The 27307-nt window shown below is 42.8% G+C and overlaps 1 protein-coding gene across 8 annotated transcripts in view; it reads right to left on the bottom strand.

The window, feature by feature from the left end:
* lrrc34 (leucine rich repeat containing 34) overlaps positions 1-27307 on the bottom strand; it is an 82265-nt gene that overhangs the window by 28418 nt on the left and 26540 nt on the right. For 6 of the 8 annotated variants that reach the window (XM_073041753.1, XM_073041750.1, XM_073041754.1 and 3 more), the window contains 3 exons: positions 23274-23402; positions 19346-19441; positions 5072-5226 (listed from right to left, as the gene is read on the bottom strand). In XM_073041753.1, the coding sequence (XP_072897854.1) occupies positions 5072-5226; positions 19346-19441; positions 23274-23402 (380 nt within the window). The remainder of the gene's footprint in view (positions 1-5071; positions 5227-19345; positions 19442-23273; positions 23403-27307) is intronic. The other 2 variants (XM_073041755.1, XM_073041757.1) reach the window with 2 other exon arrangements.

The raw sequence follows: 27307 nt of genomic DNA, 5'->3' as shown, positions 1-27307 counted from the left end.
AAATGTGCAGACTGTTTTTGAAACGGGGAGAAAATCCAGGAATCTGAGATGCAGAGGCACTTGGGAGTCCTTATGCAGAACATCCAGAAGGTTAACTTGCAGGTGGAGTCAGAGGTGAGGAAGGCAAATGCTATGTTAGCATTCATTTCAAGAGGTCTAGGACACAAGAGCAAGGATGTGATGCTGAGGTTTTATATGGCACTGGGGAGGCCTCACCTTGAGTACTGTGAACAGTTTTGGGCTCCTCATCTATGAAAAGATGTGCTGGCATTGGAGAGGGTTCAGAGGAGGTTCACAAGGATGATTCCAAGAATGAAACAGTTAAGATAAGAGGAACATTTGATGGCTCTGGATCTGTACTCACTGGAATTCAGAAGGATGGTTGGGGAGGGGGGGGGGATCTCATTGAAACCTTTTGCCTAAACAGAGTAGATGTGGAAAGGATGTTTCCTATGGTGAGAAAGTCTAGGACAAGAGGCCACAGTGTCAGGATAGAGGAGCATACCTTCAAAGCACAGATGTGGAGAAATTTCTTTAGTCAAAGGATGGTGAATTTGTGTAATTTGTGGCCAAATGCAGCTGTGGAAGCCAGGTCGTTGGGTGTATTTAAGGCAGAGATTGATAGGTTCTTGATTGGACATGGCATCAAAGGCCGGGAACTGGGACTGGGGAAGAGAAAAAAAAAGGATCAGCCACGATTGAATGGCGGAGCAGACTCGATGGGCCAGATGGCCTAATTCTGCTCCTACGTCTTATGGTCTTATGAAAGAAGCCCTGGCAAAAAAAAAAGAAGCATATCCTTGCCCGTAAAGACTTTGCAAAGTGCCACTTAAAAGATATTAAAAAGATGTAGAAGAAGGTCTTGTGATCAGATGAGACTAAAATGGAACTTCTTGTCCTCAAACCTAAACAGTACATTTGATGCTAATCTAATACTGGGCATCAGACAGGTAACACCATTCCTAATGTAAAGAATGATGGAGGTAACGTTATGCTCTGAGGATGCTTTTCAGCAGCAGGTACTGGAAATCTGGTCAGGGTTGATGGGAAGATGAATACTACTAAATGCAGAGAGATCCTGGATAAAACCTGCTAGCCTCTGCCAGAAATCTTAAACTGGTAAGGAACGTTGTCTTTCAACAGGACAATGACCCAAAGCAAACTGCCAGAGCAACTATGGAATGGCTTCAAATGAAGAAAACTGATGGCCTTGAGTGACCCAGTCCAAGTCCTGACCCAATCAAACATCTCTGGCAAGAGCTCAAGATTCCTGTCCACTGTTGATCCCCAACTAACCTAGCAGACGTTCAGCAATTTTGCAAGTAGGAATAACATAATCTTGCAACATCACATTTTGCAAAACTAATAGAGACTTATCCATTAAAGACTATAAGACCATAAGTCCAGAAGACATAGGAGCATAATAGGCCATTCAGCCCATCGAGTCTACTCCGCCATTCCATCATGGCTGATCCTGGATCCCACTCGACCCCATGCACCTGCCTTCTCACCATATCCTTTGATGTCCTGCCCAATCAGGAACCGATTAACTTCTGCCTTATATATATGCACGGGCTTGGCCTCCACTGCAGTCTGTGCCAGAAAATTCCACATATTTACTCTTCTCTAGCTAAAAAAATTCCTCCTTACCACTGTTCTTAAGATCTCCCCTCAACTTTGAGATTATACCCTCTAGTTCTGGATACCCCCACCATAGGAAACATCCTCTTCACATCCGCCTTATCTAGTTCTTTCAGCATTCGGTAGGTTTCAAGGAGATCCCCATGCATTCTTCTAAATTCCAGTGAGTACAGGCCCAAAGCTGCCAAATGCTCCTCATATGTTAATCCCTTCATTCCCAGAATAATCCTTGTGAACCTCCCGTGGACTCTCTCCAATGACAACACCTCCTTTCTGAAATATGGGGTCCAAAAGTGTTGACAATCCTCTAAATGTGGCCAGACTAGTGCCTTATACAGGTTCAGCATTATCTCCTTGCTTTTTATTCTATCTCCCTTGAAATAAATGCCAACATTACATTTGCCTTCTTTACCGCAGACTCAACTTATAAATTAACCTTCTGGGAGTCTTACACGAGGACTCCTAAGTCCCACTGCACCTCTGATGTTGGAACCTTCTCCCCATTTAAATAAGATTGCACTATTGTTCCTTTTATCAAAATGCATTATCATACATTTCCTGACACTGTATTCCACTTGCCACTTTTTTTGCCCATTCTTCCAATATGCCTACGTCCTGCTGCAATCACGTTGCTTCCTCAGCACTACCGACCCCTCCACCTATCTTGTTAACATCCGCAAACTTTGCCACAAAGCTCTCAATTACATTATCTAAATCATTGACAAATTCTGATCCCTGAGGAACATCCCTAATCACCACAGTCAACCAGAAAAAGCCCCTTTAATTCCCAGTCACTGCCTGCTGTCTGTCAGCCATTCCACTAACCATGTCAGTATCTTTTCTGTAACACCACAGGAATTTATCCTGTTAAGCAGCCTCATGTGTGGTACCTTATCAAATGCCTTCTGAAAATCCAAGTAAATGACAACCACTGCCTCTCCTTTTCCCACCATCCTTCTTACTTCCTTGAAGAACTCTAACAGATTTATTAGGCAAGATTTCCCTTCACAGAAACAATGCTGACTTTGACTTATTTTATCATTAATCTCCAAGTACCTTGAAACCTCATCCTTAACAATAGACTCCAACATTTTCCTAAGTATTGTTAGTCTAACTGACCCATAATGTCCTTTCTTTTGTCTTCCTCCCTTTTTAAAGAGTGGTGTGACATTTGCAATCTACCTGTCCTCCGGGACCAATGAATTACCAAGTAATCTTGATTAGTGAGGGACATGGGCTGAGGAATGGCAAATGGATTTCAACTTTGATCAGTATGAGGTCATGCTTTTTGGACATTCAAACGAGGATAGGATATGTGGAACATATGGAGCCGAGAGTGAAAGTGAAGAGTTCATTAAAAGTGGCTGCTTTTGTGAATAGGCTAGTGAAGGAAGTGTTTAGCATGCTAGCCTTCATCTATCAGGGCACTGAAATTAGAAGTAGGGGCATTATGCTGCACTTATACAAATTGTTAATGAGACAACACTGTGTACAGTTTTGGTTGCCCTGTTATAGAAAAGACATTGTCAAACTGGAAAGGGGGCAGAAGAGATCTATAAGGATGTTGCCTGGTCTAGAGGGTCTGAATTATAGGGAGTAATTGGCCATGCTGGATCTTTATTCCTTGGAGTGTAAGAGAATGAGAGTTCATCTCATAGAAGTTTATAATTAGACAGTTATAGTTACTTCCCCAGGGCTAGGAAATCCAAAACTCAAAGGCACAGATACAAGGTAAGAGAAGAGAGATTTCAAAGAGCCCTGAGAGGTCTACGACTCTATATGATGTTTGCAGCAAGACTGCTTTTAACACAGAGTGGTGGGTACCTGAACTACACTGCTAGGAGGCAGTGGAAACAAGTATGCTAGATGCATTTAAGAGGGTCTTGATTGGCAGATGAATATGTAGAGAATGGAAGGTTATGAACACGTAGGCAAAAGGGATAGGTTAATTACGCCTTCAATTATGACTTTAATTAGTTCTGCACAACATTGTTGGCAGGGCCAGTTCCTGTGATGTACTGTTTTGCATATCTTTTAATGAGACTAGGGCATACACCATTAACACATGGGTTTCCATCAGGTCCTCCAAGCACTGCCTGAGGGATTCGCTGACAGAGTTTAAGTATGAAGAGAGAGACTGCAAATGCTGGAATCCAAAACAAAAAAAACAGGATGCTGGAAGAACTCAGTGGGTCAATCTGCAAAGAAGAGGGAAACTGGCATAAATCACTTGTTCCACTTGAGACCCTGCATCAAGACACATGATGCAGGGTCCTGATCCAAAACATTGACTTGTGCCTTTGGCCTCTACAGATGCCGATCGACCCTCTGAGTTTGCCCAGCGTTCTGTTTTTTCTGATGCCCATTTAAGAAGTGTCCAGAGAGCACCGGAAACATTGAAGTTCATGGGTCAAGTTTTGGAAGACAAAATTAATAAAGACGGATGCCCACTAGTCTGTGTCCATGTGGTGGGTGATGTTTCAATACTGTGTGACTCTATACTGTGAGAGTATGCATTATGATCAAAGATTAAGGGAGCTAGGGCTTTACTCTTTGGAGAGGAGGAGGATGAGAGGAGACATAATTGAGGTATACAAGATATTAAGAGGAATAGACAGAGTGGACAGCCAGCGCCACTTCCCCAGGGCACCACTGTTCAATACAAGAGGACATGGCTTTAAGATAAGGGGAGGAAAGTTCAAGGGGGATATTAGAGGAAGGTTTTTTACTCAGAGAGTGGTTGGTGCGTGGAATGCACTGCCTGAGTTAGTGGTGGAGGCAGATACACTAGTGAAATTTAAGAGACTACTAGACAGGTATATGGAGGAATTTAAGGTGGGGGGATATATGGGAGGCAGTGTTTAAGGGTCGGCACAACATTGTGAGCCGAAGGGCCTGTACTGTGCTGTACTATTCTATGTTCTATCAGTATTGTAGGTAGGTGGTTACCTGGGCGATGTTCATTGTGTTGCATAGATGTTTGATCTGCAACTCTGTTTGAAATTTAAAGCTTCTGATAATATATCAGGCAACAAGTTAAAAGGAAGTGAGCAGAAAAACTCAAAAAATACAAATGCTGAATAACAGTTTGGCATGGACCAAATGGGCTGAAAGGCCTGTTTCTGTGAAGTGTTCTATGATTCTATCTAAAATAATCAGGAAATATTCAGCAGATTAGACAATGTATGTGGGAAGAGGTAAAGTGTATGCAGCATTTATTGTTCTTTTAATTCTTGTTGGTGAAGCCATCACTGATGTTAATCTTTTCTCTAATACATAGACTGAGATTTTTATAGCTATTAAATGGAGGAGCAGTTCTTCATTTCTCTGTCACCATCACACAATACAGAATTACAGATGCACATGGGAAAAGAAACAACCATTTGGCCCATCATGCCTATTCTGGACAGAAAATGTAACAGTATGTTACCAGCGGAGATCGAGAAAGCGGAGAGTCTTGTTTTTAACTAGTTGTTCACAAAGTTGCTGAACACCAAAGTCTTTTATTCCCATTTTTGCTAAGTGCAGCTCCTGTAGCGATTGGTTAACTTGAAGCATGTTAGCCATATGCACAGTCATTTCTTCCTAAAGGCAAGCAATATGACAGTGTAAACTTACAATAATGATACTCTGGACCAGTGAATGAAGCTGATAAAGTGAAAAGCAGAAAATACAGTACAACTTTAACAAAGAATTCTTCTGTACATTAATATATCTGGTCAAAAATTCACTAACATTAATCAGCAGAATCAAAATTTTCATTGCATAAATAAGACCATATGACATAAGAGCAGAATTAGGTCATTACACCCAGTGAGTCTGCTTCACCATTCCATCATGGCTGATTTATTATTCCTTTCAACCACATTCTCCTGCCTTCTCTGCATTACCTTTGACACCCTGACTAATCAAGAACCTAACAACCCAAGGTGTAAATACACCTAATGACTTGGCCTCCAATACACGGTTTGTGGCAATGAATTCCACAGATTCACTACCTTCTGGCTAAAGAAATTCCTACTCATCTCTGTTCTAAGTGGATATCCCTCTATTCAGAGGCAATGCTATTTGATCCTAGACTCTTCCACGATAGGAGGCGTCCTCTCAAAATCCACTCCCTTTGGGCCTTTCAATATTCCAGAGAGATTCCCGCACCCCCTTTCTTCTAAACTACAGTGAGTACAGGCTCAGAGATATCAAAAAGCTCCTTATACATCAACCCATTCCTTGCTGGAATCATTCTCATGAACCTCCTCTGGACCCTCTCCACCAGATGATCAGTTTGGGCTACAATTTCTTCTGTTCATTAATATATTTGAGCAAAGATTCACAAACATTAATGGTCAAAATCATTTTTTTCATTGCACAAGTACATGTATGCACAGGTACAATGAAAAACTTAGTTGCAGCAGCATCACAGGGACATATCAGATACATAACAATCACAAGATAAGCATAAATTAAAGCTAAATTATTCAAAATTCCAGAATAAAGAACACAATTAGTATAAAATACACGTCCATTGTAGTGCAAAGTGGTCCTAGCATTGCTATACTGAGGTGTGATTAGGATTGTTGTGCTTGGTTTTTCAAGAACTGAATGGTTGAAGAGAAGTAACCGTTCTTGAAAACACAAAGTACACTGCAGATGCTGTGGCCAAATCAACACGTACAACATGCTGGAGGAACTCAGCAGGTAGGGCAGCATCCGTGGAAACGAGCAGTCAACGTTTCGGACTGAGACCCTTCGTCAGGACTGAAGGAGGGGGAAGGGGCCCTATAAAAAAGGTAGGGAGGGAGGGTGCAAAAGAGAAGGCTGGTGGGTGCCAGGGGAAAAACCAATCAGAGGAAAGATCAAGGGGAAGCAGGGAGGGGATAGGCAGGAAAGGTGAAGAGGGAATGTAAGGGGAAAGCACTATGGGTAGTAGAAGAAGGCAGAATCATGAGAGAGGTGATAGGCAGCAGGAAGTGGAGGCAGAGTGAAAGTGGGATGGGGGTAGGGAGAGGGAGGGAATTACCGGAAGTTGGAGAATTTGATGTTCATACCAACCCAGACAGAGACTACCCAGACGGTATATGAGGTGTTGCTCCTCCAACCTGAGTTTGGCCTCATCATGGCAGTAGAAGAGGCCATGTATGGACACATCCAAATGGGAATGTGAAGCAGAATTGAAGTGAGTGGCAACCGGGAGATCCTGTCTGTTATGGCAGACAGAGCGGAGGGGCTTGACGAAGCGGTCCCCCAATCTGCGTCGGGTCTCGCCGATGTAGAGGAGGCCACACCGGGAGCACCGGATGGAATAGATGACCCCAACAGACTCACAAGTGAAGTGTTGCTTCATCTGGAATGACTGTTTGGGGCCCTAAATGGTGAATGACCCCTTTCCGGTGCTCCCGGTGCGGCCTCCTCTACATTGGCGAGACCCGACGCAGATTGGAGGACTGATTCGTCGAGCCCCTCCGCTCTGTTCGCCATAACAGACAGGATCTCCCGGTTGCCACCCACTTCAACTCTGCTTCACATTCCCATTCGGATATGTCCATACATGGCCTCCTCTACTGCCATGATGAGGCCAAACTCAGGTTGGAGGAGCAAAACCTCATATACCATCTGGGTAGTCTCCAGCCCCTTGGTATGAACATTGAATTCTTCAACTTCCGGTAATTCCCTCCGTCTCCCTTCCCCCATCCCACTTTCACTCTGCCTCCTCTTCCAGCTGCCTATCACCTTTCTCATGATTCTGCCTTCTTCTACTACCCATAGTGCTTTCCCCTTACATTCCTTCTTCACCTTTCCCGCCTATTACCCTCCCCCACCCCTTGATCTTTCCTCTGATAGGTTTTTCACCTGGCACCCACCAGCCTTCTCCTTCCCACCCTCCCCCCACCTTCTTTATAGGGCCCCTGCCCCCTCCTTCTTCAGTCCTGATGAAGGGTCTCAGCCCAAAATGTTGACTGCTCGTTTCCACGGATGCTGCCCGACCTGCTGAGTTCTTATTAACTGTTCTTGAACCTTGTGGTGTTGGACATCAAGCATGGCAACTGGGTGAATTAGACATACAGTATTCATGACAGTTTAAAAACATGAGAGGAGATCTCAGAAAACTCTAAACCTCTGAAATGACTGGACAGATTAGGTGAAGAAAGAATGGCCAGGATCAGGGGTCACAGAGAATGTTGAACTTGTGGAGTGCTCTACCACCCAACGTATTTGAAGCCAAGTTATTAAGTAAGTTCAAGGAGTCAAATATTTTTAAAAATCAGATCAAGGGATATGGAACTGGGTTCTGAACTTGAATGATCACTCATCATTATTTTGCATAACAGCAGGCTTGAAGAATTGAAATGTCTGCTCCTATTCCTATTTAACTTTACTTCTAGGTGTCTACATATGTACCTGCCTCACTGATTGTTAAGAAATCTGTAATACACTATAGAGAAAAGTTATTACCCTCTCATGTCAAGCCTGCACCGGCAAGCACCTCCCAGTCTCCACCCAGCTAACAGGATTCACTGCCACTCATTCCAGACATCACCTGCAGCCTGTTTAACCCCAGTTCTTATTCACAGTCCTTGTTCACTCGTCAAACCAGCCAGTCTCAACCAATTGCTCCTAGCCTTAAGTAAGTTTGTTACCTGCTGTATTTAGTATCTATTATCTCTGGTTTTGTGGCCTCTTATGGCTTGTTATTTTGCAGTGCATTTTTAAAGTTATCGTTCACCATTGAATTGTCTCTGCTGCTCTGTTTTTGGGTCAAGCTTCCTTTACACTTCTTGACACATATTCCTGCACCTGCTAATGGAACCAGATTACTCTTGCTTGCTTTCTAGAACTACACCTGAAGCACTGTGAGGAATTTTGAGTACCACAACTTACAATTAAAGTGTTTAAAAGGCATTTGGATTGGTAGCATGGATAGGAGTATAAGCCAAATACTGGCAAATGGGAGCAGATCATGTAAACGTCTTGGTCAGCATGGATAGGTTTGGCCTGTTGGATTCTGATAGAGTCATAGAGTAGTACAAAAACAGGTCCTTTCAGCCTTATAGTCCATGCCCAAACCATTTAAACTGCCTACTCCCATCTACCTACACCAGGACCATAGCCCTCCATATCCCTGCTATTCATGTACTATCCAAACTTCTCTTAAAAATTGAAATTGAACTCACATGCACCACTTGTGTTGCCACTCTCTCACAACCCTCTGAGTGAAGACATTTCCCCTCATGTTCCTCTTAAACTTTTCACCTTTCACCCTTAAGCTATGACCTCTGGTTGTAGTCCCACACAACCTCAGTGTAAAAAGCCCGCTTCCATTTACCCTATCTATACCTCTCATAATTGTGTATACCTCCATCAAATCTCCTCTCAATCTTTTGACATTCCAAAGAATACAGTCCAACCTATTCAATCTTTCCTTACAACTCAGATCCTCCAGACCCACCAACATCCTTCTCTGCACTCCTTCAACCTTGCTTAGACCTTTCCTGCAGATAGGTGACCAAAACCTATTCCTTTGATTAGGTTTAGTCAGCATGGCTTTGTCAAAGGCAGGTCGTGCCTTACCAGCCTGATTGCATTTTTTGATCATATGACTAAACATGTTGGTGAAGGTAGAGCAGTAGATGTAGAGTATATGGATTTCAGCAATGTATTTGATAGGGAACCCGATGCAAGGCTTATTGAGAAAGTAAGGAGACATGGGATGCAAGAGGGCCTTGCTTTGTGGATCCAGAATTGGCATGCCCACAGAAGGCAAAAAGTGGTTGTAGACAGTTATATTCTGCATGGAGGTCGATGACCAGTGGTGTGCCTCAAGGATCTGTTCTGAGAGCCCTTCTCTTTGTTATTTTTATGAATGACCTGGGTGAGGAAGTGGAGGGATGGGATACTAAATTTGCTGATGACACAAAGATTGGAGGTGTTGTGGAAAGTGTGGATGGATGTCAGGTTAAATTGGGCTCAGAAGTGGCAGTTGGAGTTCATCCCAGATAAGTGTGAGGTGGTTCATTTTGGTAGGTCAAATATGATGGCAGAATATAATATTAATGGTAAGACTCTTGGCAGTGTGGAGGATCAGAGGGATCTAGGGGTCCGTGTCCACAGGACACTCAAAGCTGCTGTGCAGGTTGACACTGTGGTTAAGAAGGCATACGGCATATTGGCCTTCATTAATCATGGAATTACTAGACTTCCCCATAGCCCACTATTTTTCTAAGTTCCATATACCTATCCAAAAGTCTCTTAAAAGACCCTATTGTATCCGCCTCCACCACCATTGCCAGCAGCCCATTCCACACACTCACCACTCTGAGTTAAAAAAAACTTACCCCTGACGTCTCCTCTGTACCTGACCAGCACCTGTGTCCTCTTGTCGCAACCATTTCAGCCCTGGGAAAAAGCCTCTGACTATCTACACAATCAATACCTCTCATCATCTTATACACCTCTATCAGGTCACCACCTATCTGTCGCTCCAAGGAGAAAAGGCCGAGTTCACACAACCTGTTTCCATAAGGTATGCTCCCCAATCCAGGCACCATCCTTGTAAATCTCCTCTGCACCCTTTCTATGGCTTCCACATCCTTCATGTAGTGAGGCGACCAGAACTGAGCACAGTACACCAAGTGGGGTCTGACCAGGGTCCTATATAGCCAACCAGAAAAGGCTCCCTTTATTCCCACTTTCTGCCTCTTGTCAGCCATTCTCCATCCATGCCAATATCGTTCTGTCTAGAGATGTAATTCCATCTCTGACCAACAGAACCACACCAATGTCTATGCCTTTCCACCTGTCCTTTTGATAAAAAGTATATCCTTCGATGTTAAGCTCCTAACCATGGCCTTCTTTCAGCCACTACTCAGTGATGCCCACAATGCTACACTGATCAATCTCTAACTGCACCATGAGTTTGTCCACCTTATTTCAAGTGCACCTTCAGTCCTGCATTATTTATCCTTTTGAATTTTGCCTCTGTGGTACAATTTAACTGTTTGCTCTTTCTTTAAGAACTTAGAAACAGGAGCAGGAGGAGGCCATCTGGCCCGTTGAGCCTGCTCTGCCATTCAATAAGATCATGACTGATCTGGCCATGTACTCATCTCCACCTACCTGCCTGTTCCCCATAACCTTCAACTCCCCTACAATGCAAAAGTATATTCAAACTTGTTTTAAATATATCTACTGTGGTAGCCTGCACTGCTTCATTGGACAGAGAATTCCACAGATTCATCACCCTCTGGGAAAAGCAGTTCCTCCTCATTTCCATCCTAAATCTACTCCTCCAAATCTTGAGGGTGTGTCCCCTAGTTCTAGTCTCGCCTACCAATGGAAACAACTTTCCTGCCTCTATCTTGTTTGGCATGTTCGGCACAGCATTGTGGGCTGAAGGGCCTGTACTGTGCTGTAGTTTTTCTATGTTTCTATCTTATCTATCCCTTTCATAATTTTATATGTTTCTATAAGATCTCCTTTCATTCTTCTGAATTCCAGCAGGTACAGTCCCAGCCGATTCAATCTCGCCTCGTAGTCTAACCCCCTCATCTCTGGAATCAATCTGGTGAACCTCCTCTGCACCACCTCTAAAACCAGTATATCCTTCTTCAAGTAAGGAGAGCAGAACTGCACGCTGTACTCCAAGTGTGGCCTCACCAGTACCCTGTACATTTGCAGCATAACCTCCCTGCTCTTAAATTCCATCCCTCTAGCAATGAAGGCCAACATCCCATTTGCTTTCTTGGTAGCCTGCTGCACCTGCAAACCAACCTTTTGTGATTCATGCATAAGCACTCGGCAAGTTCCTCTGCACAGCAGCATGCTGCAAGTTTTACCATTTAAATAATAATTTGTACACAATCATTGGCTTGTCCTTCCTTCCATCCATCATAGAACCATAGAACATTACAGCACAGAAACAGGCCTTTTGGCCCTTCTTGGCTGTGCTGAACCATTTTTCTGCCTAGTCCCACTGACCTGCAACTGGCCCATATCCCTCCATCCATGTACCTGTCCAAGTTTTTCTTAAATGTTAAAGTGAGCCTGCATTTACAACTTCATCTGGCAGCTCATTCCACACTCCCACCACTCTGAACTGTGAAGAAGCCTCCCTCCAATGTTCCCTTTAAACTTTTCCCCCTTCACCCTTAAACCATGTCCTCTGGGGTTTTTTTTCCCCTAGCCTCAATGGAAAAAGCCCGCTTGCATTCACTCTATCTATACCCATCACAATTTTATATACCTCTATCAAGTCTCCCCTCATTCTTCTACATTCCAGGGAATAAAGTCCTAACCTATTCAACCTTTCTCTGTAACTCAGTTTCTTAAATCCCGGCAACATCCTTGTAAACCTTCTCTGAACTCTCTCAACCTTATTAATATCCTTCCTGTAATTTGGTGCCCAAAACTGTACACAATATTCCAAATTTGGCCTCACCGATATCTTATACAACCTCATCATAACATTCCAACTCTTATACTCAATACTTTGATTTATAAAGGCCAATGTACTAAAAGCTCTCTTTACTACCCTATCTACCTATGACACCACTTTTAGGGAATTTTGTATCTGTATTCCTAGATCCCTCTGTTCTACTGCACTCCTCAGTGTCCTACCATTTACCTTGTATGTTCTACCTGGGTTTGTCCTTCCAAAGTGCAATACCTCACACTTGTTTGTATTAAACTCCATCTGCCATTTTTCAGCCCATTTTTCCAGCTGGTCCAGATCCCTCTACAAGCTTTGAAAACCTTCCTCACTGTCCACTACACCTCCAATCTTTGTATCATCAGCAAATTTGTTGATCCAATTTACCACATTATCATCCAGATCATTGATATAGATGACAAATAACAATGGACCCAGCACTGATCCCTGTGGCACACCACTAGTCACAGGCCTCCACTCAGAGAAGCAATCCTCCACTACCACTCTCTGACTTCTCTCATTGAGCCAATGTCTAATCCAATTTACTACCTCACCATGTATACCTAGCGACTGAATCTTCCAAACTAACCTCCCATGCAGGACCTTGTCAAAGGCCTTACTGAAGTCCATGTAGACAACATCTACTGCCTTCCCTTTATCCACTTTCCTGGTAACCTCCTTGAAAAACTCTAATAGATTTGTTAAACATGACCTACCACACACAAAGCTGTGTTGACTCTCCTTAACAAGTCCCTATCCATCCAAATACTTGGAGATCCTATCTCTTAGTACTCCTTCCAATAATTTACCTACTACTGATGTCAAATGTACTGGCCTATAATTTCCCAGATTACTTTTTGAGCCTTTTTTAAACAATGGAACAACATGAGCTATCCTCCAATCCGGCAGCTCACCCGTAGATACTGACATTTTAAATATATTTGCCAGGGCCCCTGCAATTTCAAGACTAGTCTCCTTCAAGGTCCGAGGGAATACCCTGTCAAGCCCTGGGGATTTATCTACTCTGATTTGCCTCAAGGTTTCAAGCACCTCCTCCTCTTCAATCTGTATAGGTTCCATGACCTCACTACTTGTTTGCCTTATTTCTATTGACTCCATGCCAGTTTCCTTAGTAAATACAGATGCAAAAAACCATTTTAAGATCTCCCCCATTTCTTTTGGTTCCATACATAGCCGACCACTCTGATCTTCAAGAGGACCAATTTTATCTCTTACTATCCTTTTGCTCTTAATATACCTGTAGCTCTTTGGATTATCCTTCATTTTGACTGCCAAAGCTACCTCATGTCTTCTTTTAGCCCTCCTTATTTCTTTCTTAATTTTTTTTGCACTTTTGATACTCCTCAATTGACTTATTTTCTCCCTGTTTCCTATACATGTCATACATTTCTCTCTTCTTCTTTATCAGATTTTCAATATCCCTAAAGAACCAAGGTTCCTTATTCTTATTCACTTTGCCTATAATCATGACAGGAACATACTACTCTGTACTCTCAAAATTTCTCCTTTGAAGGCCTCCCACTTACCAATGACATCCTTGCCAGAGAACAACCTGTCCTAATCCACGCTTTTTAGTTCCTTTCTCATTTCTTCAAATTTGGCCTTTCTCCAGTTTAGTACCTCAACCCAAGGACCAGATCTACCTTTATCCATGATCTATTTGAAACTAATGGTGTTATGATCACTGGAACCAAAGTGTTCCCCTACACACACTTCCGTCACCTGTCCTAACTCGTTTCCTAATAGAAGATCTAATATTGCATCCTCTCTAGTCGGTACCTCTATATATTGATTTAGAAAACTTTCCCGAACATATTTTACAAACTGTAACCCGTCTAGACCTTTAACAGTATGGGAGTTCCAATCAATATGTGGAAAATTAAAATCCCCTACTATCACAACTTTATGTTTCCTGCAGTTGTCTGCTATCTCTCTGCAGATTTGCTCCTCCAGTTCTCGCTGACTATTGGGTGGTCTATAATACAACCTCATTAATGTGGTCATACCTTTCCTGCTTCTCAGCTCCATCCATATGGCCTCAGTAGACAAGCCCTCTAATCTGTCTTGCCTAAGCAGTGCTGTAACATTTTCCCTGACTAGCAATGCCTCCGCCCCCCCCCCCCCACCCTTCATTCCTCTGCCTCTATCACGTCTGAAACATCGGAACCCTGGAACATTAAGCTGCCAGTCCTGCCCCTCCCATAGCCAAGTTTCACTAATGGCTCTAATGTCATAATTCCATGTGTCAATCCATGCCCTCAGATCATTAGCCATCCCCACAATACTCCTTGCATTGAAATAGACACACCTCAGAAGATTATTACCACCACACACAACCCTTCTATTTGTGACTTTGCATGAAACTTTAACATCATTTATTTTCACCCCCACTCCACTATCTACTCTGTCACTGTGGTTCCCATCCCCCTGCAAATCTAGTTTAAACACCCCCCCCCCCCCAATAGCACTAAAAAACCTCCCTGCAAGGATATTGGTCCCCCTGTAGTTCAGTTGTAACCTGTCTCTCTTGTACAGGTCCCACCTGTGCCAGAAGAGGACCCAATGATCCTGAAATCTAAAACCCTGCCCCGTACACCAGTTCCTCAGCCACATGTTCATCCTCCAGAGCATCCTATTCTTACCCTCACTGGTACATGGCACAGGTAGCAATCCTGAGATTACCACCCTCGAGGTCCTGCTTTTTGACTTCCTTACCAAGCTCTCTATACTTACTCTTCAGGACCTTCTCACTCTTTCTTCCTACGTCATTGGTACTGATGTGTACCATGACATCTGGCTGCTCACCACCCCCCCACCATTTCAGAATGCTGTGCACGCGATCAGAGACATCCCTGACCCTGGCACCTGGGAGGCAACAAACCATCTGGGAGTCTGTCACGACCACAGAACCTCCTGTCTGTACCTCTATCAAGTTTCTTATCACTACAGCTCTCCTCTTCTCTCCTCCCTTCTGCACTGCAGAACCAGACTCAGTTCCAGAGATCCAGCTTCCACAACTTATCCCAGGTAAGTCAACCCCCACAACAGTATCCAAATCGGTATACTTGTTGTTGAGGGGTATGGCCACAGGGGAGCCCTGCTCTGCCTGCCCTTTTTCCTTCCCTCGCCTGATGGTAACCCAATTACCTGTGTGCTGGTCCTTTGGCATAACTGCCTCCCTGTAGCTACTATCTATAAACTTCTCATTCTCCTGAATGATCCAGAGTGATCATCGACTTGTAAACTTCCTGGCTCATCCTCAGCTCAATCATACCAGTTCCCATCCCCTTGCCATATTAGTTTTAACTTCTCCCTTTCTTCTGCCTCTCCTTTCTTCTGCCTCTCTCCTTTCTTGAAGAGTGGACATTTGCAATTTTATAGTCTTTCAGAACCATTTCAGGATCTAGTGATTCTTGAAAGATCATTACTCATGCCTTCACAATCTCTTCTGCCACCCTGGGGTATATACCATCTGGTAGGTGACTTATCGACCTACAGACCTTTCAGTTGCCCAAGAACTTTCTCTCTAGTAATGTAACTTCACACACTTCATGTCACTTGGAACTTCCACCATACTACCAATGTCTTCCACAGTGTAGTCTAATACAAAACACTTGTTTAGTTCATCCACCATTTCCTTGTCCCCACTACTACCTCTACAGTATTGTTTTCTTGTACTCTGATATCCTTTCTCACCTCTCTTTTATACTTAATGTATCTGAGAAACTTTCGGTATTCTCTTTAATATTGCAGGCAAGCTTACTTTTGTATTCATCTTTACCTTCTTAATGACTTTTTGAATTGCATTCTCTTGGTTTTTGAAAGCTTCCCAATCCTCAAACTTTCCACTACTTTTTCCTCTATTACATGCCTTCTCTGGTTTTAATGTGGTTTTGACTTCTCTTTTTAGCCACAGTTGTGTCATCTAGTCTTTAGAATACTTCTTCCTCTTTGGGATGTATATATCCTGTTGCTTTGAATTGTTTCCAGAAATTCTAGCCATTGCTGCTCTGCTGTCATCCCTGCCAGTATTCTTTTTCAATCAGTTCTGCCCAACTCCCTCTCGTGCCTCTGTAACTTCCATTATGCCACCACATCTCCTTCTTAAATTTCAGGGTGAATTTGATCATACTAGGATCACTTCCCCTGTGGGTACTTTTACCTTAAGCTCTCTAATCAATTCCAGATCATTGCACAACACACACACACACACACACACACACACACACACACACACACACACACACACACACACACACACACACACACACACACACACACACACACACACACACACACACACACACACAAATTACAGCACGGAAACAGGCCATCTCGGCCCTTCTAGTCCGTGCCGACGCTTACACTCACCTAGTCCCACTGACCCCCGCACTCAGCCCATAACCCTCCATTCCTTTCCTGTCCATATACCTATCCAATTTTACTTTAAATGACAATACCGAACCTGCCTCTACCACTTCTACTGGAAGCTCATTCCACACAGCTACCACTCTCTGAGTAAAGAAATTCCCCCTCGTGTTACCCTTAAACTTTTGCCCCCTAACTCTCAAATCATGTCCTCTTGTTTGAATCTCCCCTTACACTCAATGGAAAAAGCCTATCCACGTCAACTCGATCTATCCCCCTCATTATTTTAAATACCTCTATTAAGTCCCCCCTCAACCTTCTACGCTCCAAAGAATAAAGACCTAACTTGTTCAACCTTTCTCTGTAACTTAGGTGCTGAAACCCAGGTAACATTCTAGTAAATCTTCTCTGTACTCTCTCTATTTTGTTGATATCTTTCCCATAATTCGGTGACCAGAACTGTACACAATACTCCAAATTTGGCCTTACCAATGCCTTGTACAATGTTAACATTGCATCCCAACTCCTATACTCAATGCTCTGATTTATAAAGGCCAGCATACCAAAAGCTTTCTTCACCACCCTATCCACATGAGATTCCACCTTCAGGGAACTATGCACCATTATTCCTAGATCACTCTGTTCTATTGCATTCTTCAATGCCCTACCATTTACCATGTAAGTCCTATTTGGATTATTCTTACCAAAATGTAGCACCTCACACTTATCAGCATTAAACTCCATCTGCCATCTTTCAGCCCACTCTTCTAACTGGCCTAAATCTCTCTGCAAGCTTTGAAAACCTACTTCATTATCCACAACGCCACCTACCTTAGTATCATCTGCATACTTACTAATCCAATTTACCACCCCATCATCCAGATCCATCATCACCCAATCCAGAATGGCTGATCCCTTGGTCAGCTCAACTATGAGCTGCTCAGAAAAGCCATCTCATAGGTACTCTGGAAATTTCCCTCTCCAGGAATCTAGCACCAACTTGATTTTCTCTGCATCTTGAAATCCCCCATGACTATTGTAAAATTGCCCTTTTGATATGCATTTTCTATCTCCTGTTATAATTTATAGACCACATCCTTACTACTGCTTGGGGGTCTGCATACAACTCCTATCAGGGTCTTTTTACCTTTGCAGTTCTTTAGCTTGAAACACAATAGTGCAATGCCTTCCAACCCTATGTCACCTCTTTCTAATAATTTGATTTCATTTTTTTTTTTACCAACAGAGTAATGCTGCCCCTTCTGCCTTCCTGCCTGTCCTTTTGATACAATGTATATCCCTGGACATTAAGCTTCCAGCTCTAATCTTCTTTCAGCCATGATTCTGTGATGCCTACAACATCATACATGCTAATCTGCACTGTACTACACGTTCATCTACCTTTTTTTGTATACAGCGTACATTTAAATATTACACCTTCAGTTCTGTATTCACCCTTTTCGATTTTGTCCACCTTTTATGTTGTAACTCATCCTGTTGACTGCAATATTACCCTATCAACAGTCTCTCCTCACTACACATTGCCTCTGTTTGTAAACCAACTACCTCATCTTTAGCACCATCATCTGTCCTTCCTGTAATACTTTTTACATTGAAATATATACAGCTCAGGACATTAGTCGCACCATGCTCAAATTTTTTGATTCTTAACATTGTCTGAGGTCTTACCAACATTTGCCTCTACAACTTCTCCATTAACTGTTCTGGCACACTGGGTCCCATCCCCCTGCAACTCTAGCTTAAACACCACCATGCAGCATTAACAAACCTTCCGGCTATGATACTAGTTACCCTCCAATTCAGATGCAAACTGTCCTTTTTGTACAGGTCCCTTCTTCACAGGAAGGGTGCCCAGTGATCCAATAATCTTATGCCCTCCCTCCTACACCATCTCCTGAGCCATGTATTAAGCTGTATAATCTTCTTATTTCTGGCCTCATTCATATGTGGCAAGGGTAGCACTCGTGAAATCACACCCCTGGAAGTCCTACCTTTTAAGCTCATTATTTGTCCTTCCCATGTCATTGGTACCTACATGAGCTACAACTTCTGGCAGTTCACACTCCCACTTAAGAATACTGAGGGCTCGCTCAGAGATGTCCCGGACCCTGGCTCCTGAAAGGCAAATACCATCTGGAAATCTAGTTCTTACCCACAGAATCTCCTGCTGGGGTGAGAACACCACCACTAGTGAATAAACAATGTGATAATGGTAGAACAAATAGGCCAGATATCTCTCTTTAACCATTCTGCTTCCCATTCGATCCTGGCTGATCCTTTTCTTTCCTCCTCCTCAACTCCATTCCTCCTCCTTCTCCCCATAACCTTTGATGCCATGTACAATCAAGAACCTATCAAGCTCTGCCTTAAATACACCCAATGCTCTGGCCTCCACAGCTGCCTGTGGTAATCTCACCACCCCTGACTAAAGAAATTTCTCTGCATCTCTGTTTTAAATGGACGTCCCTCTATCCTGAGGCTGTGCTCTCTTGTCCTAGACTTCCCCACCATGGGAAACAACCTTTCCACATCAAGGCCTTTCAACATTCGAAAGGTTTCAATATGATCCCCTCTTATCTTTCTAAATTCCAGTGAGTACAGACCCAGAGCCATCAAAATTTACTTGTATGATAACCCTTTCATTCCTGGTTTCATTTCATTACTTTCAGAAAGGAAGTTCAGATATTCAAGTCACAAACGAGAACATCTGCAGATTCTGGAAATCCGAGCAACACACACAAAATGCTGGAGGAACTCAGCAGGCCAGGCAGCATCTATGGAAAAAAGGCCAGTAGATATTTTGGGCCCAAACCCTTTGGCAGGATAGTTAAGTTTTAATTTACAGCTCCACTGAATGATCCTACATCATACCTGTAGGGTGTAAACCAAAGGTCGTCCAACATTGATGGCTTTGAGAGATTTATTATGGTTTAGTACAGTTGCTAATCCAATCAGACTTTGAATTCCCTGAAAAGTCAGAAAGCAGAGATTTTCAGTTTTTCAGCACTAAAAGGACATTATTCTTGATAAATGTAAATCAATACAAAGGCCATACACCAGGTTGAGGGCTTGTTGGTGGAGGAGTGTTTCTTTGGAGGTCTGGGACTAGTGGTGTTCACCCACAGGGATCAATGTTTGTGATACATGACAATTTTGAACAATAAGGTTTCTTGACGCAATATGTAGATAAGCCTACAAGAGGAGAGGCTGTACTTGATTTGGTATTGGGAAATGAACCTGGTCAGGTGTCAGATCTCACAGTGGGAGAGCATTTTGGATGTAGTGATCATAATTCTATCTCCTTTAGAATAGCATTGGAGAGAGATAGGAACAAACAAGTTAGAAAAGCATTTAGTTGGAGTAAGGGGAATTATGAGGCTATCAGGCAGGAAATTGGAAGCTTAATTTGGAAACAGATGTTCTCAGGGAAAGGTACGAAAGAAATGTGGCAAATATTCAGGGGATATTTATGTGGAGTTCTGCACAGGTACGTTCCAATGAGATAGGGAAGTTATGATAGGGTACAGGAACCATGGTGTACAAAGGCTGTAATAAATCTGGTCACGAAGAAAAGCTTACAATAGGTTCAGAGAGTTAGGTAATGTTAGAGATTTAGAAGATTATAAGGCTAACTGGAAGGAGCTTAAAAAGGAAATTAGGACAGCTAGAAGGGGCCATGAAAAGGCCTTGGCGGGCAGGATTAAGGAAAACCCCAAGGCATTCTACAAGTATGTGAAGAGCAGGAGGATAAGACGTGAAAGAATAGGACCTATCAAGTGTGACACAGTGGGGACAGTGTGTATGGAACCGGAGGAAATAGCAGGGGTACTTAATGAATACTTTACTTCAGTATTCACTATGGAAAAGGATTTTGGTGATTGTAGTGCAGACTTGCAGCAGACTGAAAAGCTTGAGAATGTAGATATTAAGAAAGAGGATGAGCTGGAGCTTTTGGAAAGCATCAAGTTGGATAAGTCACTGGCTACTGTGGGAGGCAAGGGAGGAGATTGCTGAGCCTCTGGCGATGACCTTTGCATCATCAATGGTGATGGGAGAGGTTCCGGAGGATTGGAGGGTTGCGGATGTTGTTCATTTATTCAAGAAAGGGAGTAGAGATAGCCCAGGAAATTATAGACCAGTGAGTCTTACTTCAGTGGTTGGTAAGTTGATGGAGAAGATCCTGAGAGGCAGGATTTATGAACATTTGGAGAGGTATAATATGATTAGGAATAATCAGCATGGCTTTGTCAAGGGCAGGTCATGCCTCACGAGCCTGACTGAATTTTTTGAGGATGTGACTAAACACATTGATGAAGGAAGAGCAGTAGATGTAGTGTACAGGCAGTCCCCAGGTTACGTACAAGTTCCGTTCCTGAGTCCATCTTTAAGTCGGATTTGTACGCATGTCGGAACAAGTACATCCGGTATTATTTAGCATCAGTTAGTCAAACGTTTGTCTTAGTGTATAGTATATATTTTACCTTTCTATGCATATAAAACACTTAAGAAGCATATGTATTCCAATAATTAAACCACTGTGTTGCTTAGTAATAATTGTAGCTTTCATCGGGGCAGGCCTTTCACATGCTCCCTTATTCTCACTTTATTCTTTATCCTTTAAAATTGTTCCGATTGTTGACCGACTGTAGCCTAAGAATTTTCCAATGGCTGATGGCATTTCACCTCTTTCCAAATGCTTTACTTCCACTTTATTTTCAATCGCGACCGCTTCCCATCAATGGAACAGAAACACTATGGGCAGTGGGTCCTGAGCTGTGCCGGCTCCCGAGGTCTGCTGGGTCCTAAGGACCACTGGACTGAGACAGGCTAAATGGGACAAGTGGGGGCTGTGCTGGGTTTGGGTATTTGATCCTCCACAATATTCCGCGTGGGAATTTAAACTGGAGGTGGCAGTGTTTTTTTTCTTACGAGGTCGAGTTTCGAGCTCGATATCAACCTGGCACGGATGGTACAGGAGTCACTGGATCGACATCAACCTGGCACGGGAGCGATCCATCACTGGATCGAACTCGAGCCCGGCGCTGATCTCACTGCACCACCAGCTGACCAGAACGGCGGGGGGGGGGGGGGGGGGGTGAGGTCAGGGTGAATCTTACTAAGAAAATTTAAGCCAAATACAAAGTTAAACACTCAACACAGTGTCAACGCCAACAACTTAAAATGGCGGACGGCATCGCGTTCTGACTTAAAATGGTGGACAGCCTTCTCCTTCCTCGGTTCGTAAGTACGAGTTGTCCGTAAGTCGGACGTTCATAACTCGGGGACTACCTGTATATGGATTTCAGGTAGGGACATATTCAGCACAACTTTGTGGGCTGAAGGGCCTGTATTGTGCTGTAGTTTTCTATGTTTCTATATTAATAATTTATACAAAAATCTGGTGGGATGATTAATATGTTTGCAAATGCCACAAAAACTGGTAGAGTTATGGATTGTGAAGAAGACTGTCAAAAGACACAGTCAGATATAGATGAGTTGGAAATGAGGGCAGAGAATGGCAAATCTAGCTTAATACAGACAAATTTAAGATGGTGTATTTTGATGATACACTATCAGGATGTGGAGGTAATGGTGAGAGTACAGAAGAGAATCATTGGGATATTGCTTCGATTGAAGAATGCTGACGTGAGGCCAAATAGAAAAATATGCAATTATTAGAGTTAAAGAATGCATATAGATACTGTCTATTCCCTGCCCATAGAAATTATATATAGAGAGAAAGAGCATGTCTGTTCCCTGTCTGTCTATTTCCTTCCCATAGAAATCATCAACCATAAGATATGGGAGCAGAATTAGACCATTTGGCCCATTGAGTCTGCTCCGTCATTCCATTATAGTTGATCCATTCTTTGTCTTAGCCCCAATCTCCTACCTTCTTCTCCGTTTCCCTTCATGCCCTTGTCAATCAAGAATTTATCAACCTCTGCCTTAAAAATATACATAAAGACTTGGCCTCTACAGCTGTTTGTGGCAAAGAATTCCACAAATTCACCACTCTGGTGGCTAAAGAAATTCCTCCTCATCTCCATTCTAAAAGAATGCCCCTCTCTTCTAAGGCTGAGTATTCTGGTCTTAGACTGTTTCATCACAGGAATAATCTTCTCCACATGCACTCTATCAAGGCCTTTCACCATTTAAAAGGTTTCAGTGAGGTCACCCCTCATTCTTCTGAATTCTAGTGAATACAGGCCCAGAGCCATTAAATGCTCTTCATATGTCAAGCCATTCAATACTGAATTAATTTTTTTAAGCCTACTCTGAACCCTCTCCAGTTACAGCACATCCTTTCTAAGGGGCCTAAAAGATCAGAGACAGATAGAGTCTGTCTGTTCCCTGCCCACAGAAATCAGAGATAGACAGCGTCTGTTCCCTGCCCATGGAAATCATAGAGATAGAGTCTGTCTGTTCCCTGCCTGTTTGCCTGCCCATAGAAGTCATAGAGATACTGTTTAATCCCCACCCATAGAAATTATATAAATAGCGAATGTTCATTCCTTGCCAATAGTAATTATAGAGATAGATATAGTCTGGCTGTTCCCTGCCATCATTTTGTGTGTATTTAATTTAGAGTGGCATTATGTCAGTACCCTCTTAATGGGCTATAGGGTGTGTTCCTGTTTTATGTTCTATGTTCCATGTTGAACGTGATGAGATCTAGAATTATGTGGACCAGGTAGACATAGAATTTCTGGGGACTGTGAGCTGAAAACCTTGATGGACCCAGATAGTCTCCTCCTGCTTCATAAGGGAATGTGCTGAATTTTCCTGGTCCACTCACCAAATCACAGTCGCCGAGGTCCACAGACTCCAGTGTTTTGTTGAGCTGCAGCATTGTGGCAAAGTGCATTCCACCCTTATTGCCAAGTTTATTCCCATTAATCCTTAGATGCTTCAGTGACTGGTTCACCTGTGTAAACATATGTTCTCACAATGAGTTCATGGTCCGTTCACTCTTTTACAGACATGTGGCAGATTAGCATTTAATCTTTGATTTACCCTGCAGCCTTTGTACCTACAGCATCGCACAGGCAGACAATACATGTCTCTACCAACAACTTTCCTCTTACAAAAAAGCCTCCTTTCACTGTACATTTAACCATGATTCATGTATTGCACTTTCTGCTTTAGTCAGAATGTACCCCCAAACCCCTACAGATAACAATCAAGGCATAAAGGCAAGCAAGTGAGAATCACACCTGCCTGTATATCATTGCTTTGCAGATAGTACAGGGAACTTTCACAATGTAGGTTAAGGGAATTAAAGGATTAATAGGTATAGACAGGTTGAGAGAGTTTGGTCTACATTCATGTACCTGAGTGTCTTTGTATGCAAAGCACAAAAGGTAACACGCAGGCAGAGCATGCAATTAGAAAGGTAAAACTTTAGAATTTGGAACAAGCCCTGCTGTGCTGAACATGATCCCAAAAGAAACTAATCCTATCTTCATGGTCTATATATTGTACATATATTATATCACATTTATATCAAGAGGATTTTCCCTAGGCATATAAAACCCTGGTTAAGACCAAACAGATGTCTCTACCTGAAGAAGGATGATTTTGTTATTAAGGGAACATAAACAGATTTATCAGATTGATTTCTGGGACTTTGAGTTGATTGTATGAAGCGAGATTAAACAGACTGCGTCTATACTTCCTTGATAAAAAGTGAAATGGCCACTTCATGCACCTACGCCGAGCTCGTTAATTTCATCAACTTTCCCTCCAACTTCCACCCTGCCCTTATATGCACTTGGTCCATTTCTGACACCTCTCTCCCCTTTCTCGATGTCTCTGCCTCCATTTCTGGGGACAAACTGTCTACTGAACTCTTTTTATAAACCTACCAATTCCCACGGCTATCTTGATTACTTCCCATCCCCTCCAGTAAAAATGCTATTCCCTTTTCTCAGTTCCTTCATCTCCACTGCATCTGTTCCCAGAATGAGCCTTTCCTTTCCAGAACATTAGAGATGTCCTCCTTCTTCAAAGGACGGGGTTTCCTTGCAGTCACCTGCATCTCCTCCATTTTCTGGACATCTGCATTCACTCCATCAATTTCCATAGATGCTGCCTGATCTGCTGAGTTCCTTTACTCTGGATTTCCAGCATCTGCAGAATCCTGTGTCACTGAATCATTCTGTGCTTGACAAAACAGATAGAATGATGTTTTTCCTGTTCTGACTATACAGAACCAGGAGTCACAATTTCTAAGGGTAATGCGGTTATGGAATTTTCTACTCATAAGGCTCAGTCACTGAATAGACTTGTGACAAAGATTGATAGATTTTTGCAATATCATGGAATTTAGAATTGTGGAAAGTAGCACTGAGGTCAATTGAGGTTCATTGGAGTACTGCACAGATGCAACGGAAGTGTTCATGTGCAGGTACAGTGAAGAGTTTTAAAAAACCCAGTTTCCATAAAGGAAAGGTACCACCTAGTGAAGCAGATATCAGGGGAGCGGTCGGAGTTGGAAGACTTTGGTTCAACAAGACTTTGGTGAGAACAGGTAAATAGGTAACTTCATTCCTTATAATGCTCCTCAGACAGGATGAAGAGGTCAATACTCCCCAATGCCATTAGGCTTTACAATTCTACTGCCAGGACTTAAGAACTTTTTAAAAGCTATTATTAATGCTTTTTGAGATAGTGATTTAGATGCATATCATATTTTTTACTGAGTTAAGTATTGTATGTAATTAGTTTTGCTACAACAAGTGTATGGGACATTGGAAAAAAGTTGAATTTCCCCATGGGGATGAATAAAGTATCTATCTATCTATCTATCTATCTATCTATCTTTTTTTCTTACTTAACTCTTGAGAGTATAGGAGGTATGTCTGCAGAACCAGTGTTCTTTTCTGGGTCTCAGATATGGGATTTCTGGGAGACAACCAGTCTCCCTGATGGCCACATCTGCACCAGCTGCATCAATATTGTGGACTTCAGGAAGGGTAAGATGAAGGAACACGTAGCAATCCTCGTAGAGGGATCAGAAGTGGAGAGAGAGTGAACAGTTTCATGTTCCTGGGTGTCAAGGTCTCTGAGGACCTAACCTGGTCCCACCATATTGATGCAGTTATGAAGAAGGCAAGACAGCGACTATACTTCATTAGGAGTTTGAAGTGATTTGGTATGTCAACAAATACACTCAAAAACTTCTATAGATGTACCATGGAAAGCATTCTGACAGGCTGCATCACTGCCTGGGATGTTGGGGGGGGGGGTGGGTCTACAGCACAGGACTGAAAGAAACTGCAGAGGGCTGTAAATTTAGTCAGCCCCATCTTGGGTTCTAGCCTGCAAAGTACCCAAGACGTCTTCAAGGAGCAGTGTCTCAGAAAGGCAGCGTCCATTAGTAAGGAGCCCCAACACCCAGAGCATGCCCTTTTCTCTCTGTTACCATCAGGTGGTAGGAGGTACACATTCAGCGATTCATGAACAGCTTCTTCCCCTCTGCCGTCTGATTCCTAAATGGACATTGAACCCTTGGACACTACCTCACTTTTTAAATATATATTATTTATGTTATTTGCATGATTTAAAATCTATTCAATATATGTAATTAATTTACTTAGTTATTTTTATTATTACTTCTATATTATGTATTGCATTGAACTTCTGCTGCTCTTAACAAATTTCATGACACATGCTGGTGATAATAAACCTGATTCTGATTCTGAGATGTAGCTCCCTAGAGACATTGTTAGGGAACTGAAGCTGCAGCTCAATGACCTTGGACTTGTTAGGGGAAGTGAAATGGTGATAGGTACTCACCACAAAGGACAGAAGAAAGATAAATGGGAGACTGTCAGGAAAGTTAAGTGAGAGCATCAGATATTGGAGAGCACCTGTGTGGCCATCAACAACAAGTACTCCATTTTGAGTACTGTTGGGGAGGGGGTCCTACCTAGGGGAAGCAACAGCAGCTGTACCCCTGGTACCGACCTGGCCCTGTGGCTCAGAAGGGCAGGAAACTGAAGAAAATGGCAGCAGTAATAGGGGACAGTAATAGACAGGCAATTCTATAGTTGCGAAAAGGAAACACAGGTAGTAGTATCCTCCCAGGTGCCAGGGTCCGTGATGTTTCTGAATGTCCACAATATCCTGAAAAGGAAGGGTGAGCAGCTAGAAGTTGTGGTACATATTGATACCAACAACAAAGGTAGATAAAGGAAGGAGGTCCTGAAAAAATAATACAGGTAGTTAGGATGGAAGCTGAGGAGCAGGACCTCAAGGGCAGCAGTCACAGGATTGCTGCCTGTGCCATGTGACAGTGAAGATAGAAATAGAGTGAGGTGGAAGATAAATATGTGGCTTAAGAATTGGAGCAAGGGGCAGGGATTCAGATTTCTGGATAATTGGGATGTCTTCTGGGGCATGTGGGACCTAAACAAAAGGGATGGGTTGCACTTGAATCCAAGGAAGACTAATACTCTTGCAGGCAGATTTATTAGAGCTGCTGAGAGTGGTTTAAGCTAATATGGCAGGGGGATGGAAATCAGTATGAGGATGGGCCACCAGGTTTACAAGTAGATAATGGATGTAAAATGAATGTAAGGAAGGACAAGCCAATGATTGGGTACAAATGCAGGCAGAGCAAAGAGTTAAATTGTACCACAGAGACAAAATTCAAAAGGGTGAAGAATGCAGGACTGCAGGGGCTTTTGTTTATTGCGCGTAGCATACAGAATAAGGTGGATAAATTTGTGGCACAATTAGATTGGTCTGGATGATATTGTAGGATCACTGAGTCGTGGCTGAAAGAAGGTCATAGTGGGAGCTGAACACCAAAGGATATAACTTGTA

This window comes from Hemitrygon akajei, chromosome 3 (genome assembly GCF_048418815.1).
Source record: "Hemitrygon akajei chromosome 3, sHemAka1.3, whole genome shotgun sequence".
NCBI classification, from domain to species: Eukaryota; Metazoa; Chordata; class Chondrichthyes; order Myliobatiformes; family Dasyatidae; genus Hemitrygon; species Hemitrygon akajei.
Note: the sequence above shows the minus strand (reverse complement) of the source record. Positions and strands in the feature narration are given on the sequence as shown.